The sequence below is a fragment of the Hyla sarda genome, chromosome 1 (assembly GCF_029499605.1).
Source record: "Hyla sarda isolate aHylSar1 chromosome 1, aHylSar1.hap1, whole genome shotgun sequence".
Classification (NCBI taxonomy): domain Eukaryota; kingdom Metazoa; phylum Chordata; class Amphibia; order Anura; family Hylidae; genus Hyla; species Hyla sarda.
Window position 1 is genome coordinate 592,321,557 of NC_079189.1, and position 6,763 is coordinate 592,328,319.

The 6,763-nt window shown below is 46.1% G+C and overlaps 1 protein-coding gene across 1 annotated transcript; it reads right to left on the bottom strand.

Annotated features, from left to right (window-relative positions):
* Positions 1 to 5,540: 5,540 nt before the first annotated feature.
* Positions 5,541 to 6,465, bottom strand: LOC130312235 (uncharacterized). Its single transcript, XM_056552564.1, has 2 exons — positions 6,309 to 6,465; positions 5,541 to 6,222 (listed from the first exon to the last, which is right to left on the bottom strand). The coding sequence occupies exons 1-2, from the start codon at positions 6,431 to 6,433 to the stop codon at positions 5,622 to 5,624; spliced, it is 726 nt and encodes a 241-aa protein (XP_056408539.1). The 5' UTR covers positions 6,434 to 6,465; the 3' UTR covers positions 5,541 to 5,621.
* Positions 6,466 to 6,763: the final 298 nt, after the last annotated feature.

The window sequence follows — 6,763 nt, forward strand, 5'->3', positions numbered from 1 at the left end:
ATACACCGGCAGGTGTATAACGTGTGGTATAACACTGAATTCAGCACAGAGACAGAGTAACAGGTGAAAAATGGTAAAAAGGCACTAAAGTCCACACTAATATGACTTATTTCTGAACAGCAGCAGGACCCAACAGTGCAGAACCACAAAAAAAAAAAAAAAAATCCAGGGATTAAACCCTAAATTGCACTCTGTCACACAATTCTGAGCAGCAGAAGATTTGTGGAGAATAAAAACTTAATAGAGCTGAAAAATGAGGAGATGCTTCAGAACGTTGAGGCAGCTTGGAGATCTGTATGAGGCAGCTGACAGCTATCTGCCTCTCTCTGCTGCAATGCTCAATAACGTGAATAGGAGGCTTAGCAATCAATGATCCTTCTCAGTGTAACAGCAAAGCACTCTGCACTCCTGCCTTTCCCTAATGCTGATGTGACTAGCAGTTGCAGTGTAACGCTGTGGTATGAGCTATTCACACACACGCAGTCCCGCCCTCTCCATCTGAGTGCATAGATGAAATCAAGAGAGGCAAGATGGCCGCCGATTATATAGGGCCTGTGACATCACAGGGGTCAGTGAACTCTGATAGGCTGCATCTCACATGTGGTTCAGGGTCATACCGCCTACCTTCATTCCCGCCCTCCCATAATCCCCTGCCCCATGTACTCACATGTGGATCCGCCATCTTAGCTCTCCAATAGCCTGGAACGCTGTAAAATGGAGTTTAATGAAGCGATTCGTGTGATGGAATCGCGGCGATATTCGTATTCGTTGCGAAACAAATTTTTCATGAAATTCGTAACAAATTCGGGTTTGTCAACTTCGATCCGCTCATCTCTAGTCTTAAGGCTAACTGGACCCCTTGTTACGTGCCTTGAGGGGTGTAGTTTCCAAAAAGGTATGCCATTTGGGGGTTTTCTGCTGTTCTGGCACCATAGGGGCGACATGCCCCCCAAAAACCATTCCAGCAAAATTCACTCTCCAAAATCCCATTGTTGTTCCTTCCCTTCTGAGCCCTCTACTGCGCCCGCTGAACACTTGACATACACATATGAGGTATTTCCTTACTCGAGAGAAATTGGGTTACAAATTTTGGGGGGCTTTTTTTCCTATTACCCCTTGTAAAAATTCAAAAACTGGGTCTACAAGAACATGCGAGTGTAAAAAATTGAGATTTTGAATTTCCTCCTTCACTTTGCTGCTATTCCTGTGAAACATCTAAAGGGTTAACACACTTACTGAATGTCATTTTGGATACGTTGAGGGGTGCAGTTTTTATAATGGGCTCATTTATGTGGTATTTCTAATATGAAGGCCCTTCAAATCCACTTCAAAACTGAACTGGTCCCTGAAAAATTCAGATTTTGAAAATTTTGTGAAAAATTGGAAAATTGCTGCTGAACTTTGAAGCCCTCTGATGTCTTCTAAAAGTAAAAATATGTCAACTTTATGATGAAAATATAAAGTAGACATATTGTATTTGTGAATCAATATACCGTATTTATCGTCGTATAACACGCACTTTTTAGGCTAAAATTTTTAGCTATGCACGTCAGTGCGCCGCACCGTGCATAGCAACGACGCAGGGGACGCACGCCGGAGGCCTGCAGAAGCGCGGACCCGACCCAGGTAATTATGCCACCGGGGATGGGGGGAGGCAACGGGGCAGCGGCGCCGGCAATGGGTGCCGCTGCCCCTTCTCTCCCCCTGGCTGCCGGCGCCGCTTCTTTCACCCTGGCTATCGGCGCCGGCAATGGGGCGCCGGTACCGATAGTCAGGGGGACAGAACGGGCAGCGGCGTCGATAGCCAGGGGAAGAGAAGGGCCGGCAGCAGGACTCTAGACCCCAGGAAAGGCAGGGGAGAGAAGCGTTGCGTGGTATACCCCGATAAATACGGTATAATTTATTTGGAATGCCTGTTTTCCTTACAAGCAGAGAGCTTCAAAGTTGGAAAAATGCTAAATTTTAAATTTTTTCATTAAATTTTTACATTTTTCACCAAGAAATGATGCAAGTATCGACAAAAATTTACCACTAACATGAAGTAGAATATGTCACAAAAAACTATCTCGGAATCAGAATGAAAAGTAAAAGCATCCCAGAGTTATTAATGCTTAGGCTGGGTTCACGCTGTGGAATTTCTGGGCAGAATTTCTGGCAGCACTAGGACCCCGCAGACTGCATTGTCGTCCCCATAGATGCCAATGCATTTCTGAGCAGATCTCCCAAAAGATCCACCCAAAAATGCATTGCCATCTATGGTGACGGCAATGCAGTCTGTGCGGTCTTAGTGCCGCCGTCTAAATCTCCAGCAGAAATTCTTCCCAGAGATTCCGTAGTGTGAGCCTAGCCTTAAAGTTAAAGTGGTCAGATGTGCAAAAAATGGCTGCGTCCTTAAGGTGAAAATGGGCTGGTTCCTTAAGGGGTTAAACCCCACTGGCACTTGACAGATCTTTGGAACAGTGGGCTGTACAAATGAAAAATTTTCATTTTTCATTTTCACAGACCACTGCTCAAAAAATCTATCAGACACATGTGAGGTTTAAATGCTCACTGCACCTCTTATTAGGGGTGTAGTTTCCAAAATGGGGTCAGATGTATGGGGGGGGGGTCACTGTTCCGGCACCATGGAGGCCTAAACGAACATGGCCTTCAATTTCAGCCAGATTCTCTCTCCAAAAGCCCAATGGCGCTCCTTCTCTTCTGAGCCCTGTAGTTCACCCGCAGAGCACTTTACATCCACATGTGGGGTATTTTCTGACTCAGAAGAAATGGGGTTACAAATTTTGCGGGGCTTTTTCTCCTATTACCCCTTGGTAAAATGATAAAATCGGGGTAACATCTGCATTTTAGTAAAAAAAATGTTAATTTTTTTTTATTTTCACCTCCAATTTGTCAAACACCTGTGGGATGTTAAGGCTCACTATACCCCTTGTTACTTTACGTGAGGGGTGTAGTTTTCAAAATGGGGTCACATGTGGGTGTTTTTTTTATGTTTATGTCAGAACTGCTGTTACTTTAGGCCTCAAATGTATATGGTACAATCTCCCTTCTGAGCCATGTTATGCGCCTGCAGAGCACTTTGCGTCAAAATATACAATTTTTTTCTCCTTTTACCTCTTGTGAAAATTAAAAGTATGGGGCAACACCAGCATGTTAGTGTAAAATATGTAATTTGTTTACACTAACATGCTGGTGTAGACCCCAAATTTACCTTTTCTTAAGGGGTAAAAGAAGAGAAAAAAAATGTGTAACCCATAACTGTTCCCTTGAAATATGAGAGGGCTCCAAAGTGAAAGAGCACCATGCGCATTTGAGGCCTAAATTAGGGATTTGCATCCACCACCAAATTACCCTACGGCAGTGCTTCCCAAATTGGGTGCCTCCAGCTGTTGCAAAACTCCCAGCGTGCCAGGACAGTCAATGGCTATGCCAATGTTCTGGCCCCTGTATCACCCGTCATGACGCACAGAGCAAGTTTGCTGACAGCAGGGTGCCGCAACTGAGATCACGGGGGTCCTCTGGAGAGGGGATAAGATGTCTAGGTGCGTAGTACCCCTTTAAGAGGGAAAAACATGATATATATTTAAAACCAACCCAAATGTACCTTATTTTTATTTTCTACCTAAGGTACATAAAGACCGGAAAAAAAAAATCCCCTTGTTGTCCGATAGTTGCCTGATGTTTATCTGAATATATAGACCATCAGTTACAGAAATGTGTGGTCTCTTTACCAGCATACCTCAGAGATAAAGGGCATTTATTAACCCTATTGAGAGATATCATACGGGAAGAGGACTATATGTGGGCAACACTAGATGTTGCTTCATTATATAGAAATATACCACATGACAGAGGAGTGGGAGCTGTGTCATCTTTTTTAGTGGAAGATCCCTTGATGCCCATACATCAGAGGAACTTCATTTTGGAGTCCATTAAAGGAGTAGTCCAGTGCTGAAAAGCATCCCCTATCCCAAGGATAGGGGATAAGTTTCAGATTGCAGGGGGTCCGACCGCTGGTGGGCCCCCGCGATCTCCTGTATGGGGCCCTGGCTCGCTGGCTAGATAGCGCGTGTTGACCACCAGACGAAGCGGCAGCCGACACGCCCCTTCAAAAAAAGCGCTATGGCAGAGCCAGAGATTGCCAAAGGCAGAGCTGCATCAGTCCCCCCAAAAATTTGAGTTCCTGGATTTAAATATCTATATTCCGGATGGCTGTTTGCATACTGCCACCTATTTTGAGAAGGTGGATGCAAACAGCTACCTCGACTTTAACAGTTGCCATCGGAAACAATGGAAGAAGAACATTCCATTCGGTCAAATGAAAAGAATCTGATGAATTTGATTCTGGTTTTCTAACCCGACCCGAATATAAGCCGAGGCCCCTAATTTCACCTCAAAAACCCAGGAAAAGTTATTGACTCGACTGTAAGCCTAGGGTGGGAAATACATCAACCCCCCATGTAATCATCCAGACCCCCGTCATCATCCCACCCCCTGCATCATCACCGCCTGTCAATCCCTTCATTAGTGATCTTCAACCTGCGGACCTCCAGATGTTGCAAAACTACAACTCCCAGCATGCCCGGAAAGCCATCGGCTGTCCGGGCATGCTGGGATTTGTAGTTTTGAAACCTCTGGAGGTCCGCAGGTTGAAGACCACTGCGGCCTTCTTCATCATCCCCCTCCCCTTCATCATCATCCCCCCCCCCCCTTCATCATCACCGCCTGTCAATCCCTTCATCAGTGGTCTTCAACCGGCGGGCCTCCAGATGTTGCAAAACTACAACTCCCAGCATGCCCGGAAAGCCATCGGCTGTCCGGGCATGCTGGGATTTGTAGTTTTGAAACCTCTGGAGGTCCGCAGGTAGAAGACCACTGCGGCCTTCGTCATCATCCAGCCACCCCCCCACCCCCCCACACACACCTTTTTGTTTTGTACTCGCCTCCCCTCGGCAGGAAGTTAGGGTGAGCTGGTCCTAGTGACGTTGCCCTGACGACGATGCACAGGGACATTGTGCATGAACGTCCCTGTGCGTCGTCATCAAGGCAACGTCACTAGTCCGGGACCGGACCCGAAGCGTGGAAAAGAGGGCCCCCTGGTGAAAATGGGCAGCCCGCAACGACTAACCCTCCCCACCGGATGGTCCCTGCACCATAGAGGGCCCGAACCAGCTAACCCTAACTTCCCACCGAGGGGAGGTGAGTACAAAACAAAAGGAGGGGGCTGGATGATGACGAAGGCCGCAGTGGTCTTCAACCTGCGGACCTCCAGAGGTTTCAAAACTACAACACCCAGCATGCCCGGGCATGCTGGGAGTTGTAGTTTTGCATCATCTGGATGTCCACAGGTTGAAGACCACTGAGAAGGGATTGACAGGCGGAGAGATCACTCGAGTATAAGCTGAGGGGGGCATTTTCAGCACGAAAAATGGTGCTGAAAAACTCGGCTTATACTCGAGTATATACGGTAGGTATTACACGTCACACACCAATATTTTTCTTTTATGTTTTTTATTTTTTTGTATTGGTAATATCACCAGCTCATATTATTTTTTTTATGGTTTTTCCGTGTCCTGTGCAGTATCTCTCCCAGAAGTCCACTTGATGGCCCACGTGGTGGTCTACACCCCGAAGTCATCAATTCTTACTCTAAGAGAGAGTTTGCAGCTGTTCCTGGAGACGGTTAACATTAACCTCTGCATGGTGGAATAATAGGTCACGATGTTTATCAGGATCAGTAGAAGCATCACCCACTCGATGATTATGGTGGTGATTTCACGGATCTCGTCCCAGTCTTCATCATCATAGAATAATTCCTCTAATGTTTTATATCCAAAGTAGAAAATTGCGCAGGTAAAAGCCAGGCCACAGCAGGTGCATCTACTATGGTGGATGACTTTGTTTGCTCCTGGTAATTTATACATCTGGATGGACTGCCCAAGGTAGTATAAGGCTTCACATGTAATGGAAATTACCATGCTGACAAAGTGTATCCTGGGATATTCTTCGGGGGACAATACATGCATGAAAGCTGTACCAAAACAGGAGGCCCACACAATGGCGAGCAGGATCCTCTGGATCAGGACCTGATGACCCCTGAACTCTTCAGTATGCATAACCATATACTTATAAATAAGAAAGGTTAGTACCAAAGTGCCAATGGATGTCCCTATGAAACCAATTCTCAATAATATGTTTTCGGGAAAGAAATTTCCCACGTCACTGTGAAGGAAAAGAAACCAATGTTATTGTGGATATTTCCTCACTCCCAACCCATGAAATAAGAATCTTGTGCTTGTTTATCTTACCTGATGTGCATCAGTGGCGAGGCGGCATGGCCGAGGACGACCGTCATGATGTAGCTGGTGGCAAGCCAGGCCGCACACCAAAACGCCAACAGAACGGGGACGAACCCCAAACCTTTTAGCTCCATCTCAGTCAAGAAGAAGAAATAGAAGTTGCTAATCGCACTGTACCAATCTACAGAATGAAGGCTCGGGCGGCTGTCAGTGGAATGTCAGGACTCCAGCTGTCTATGACATCACATGTCTGATGTCACGATGACTGCTTGTTTCTTAGAGCTGCCATGATTTAGTATCTGCTATGGACAGAACCTGATGTTTCTACTATGGACCTTACAGACCCCAGAACCCAAGTAATTAGTGCAGGGGCTCCATTTTGATCATCTCATATTTCACATTATTTGAGTTCCAGGGCTCGGATACATTTGCACCCTCTATAGCAGTGGTCTCTAAGCTGTGAA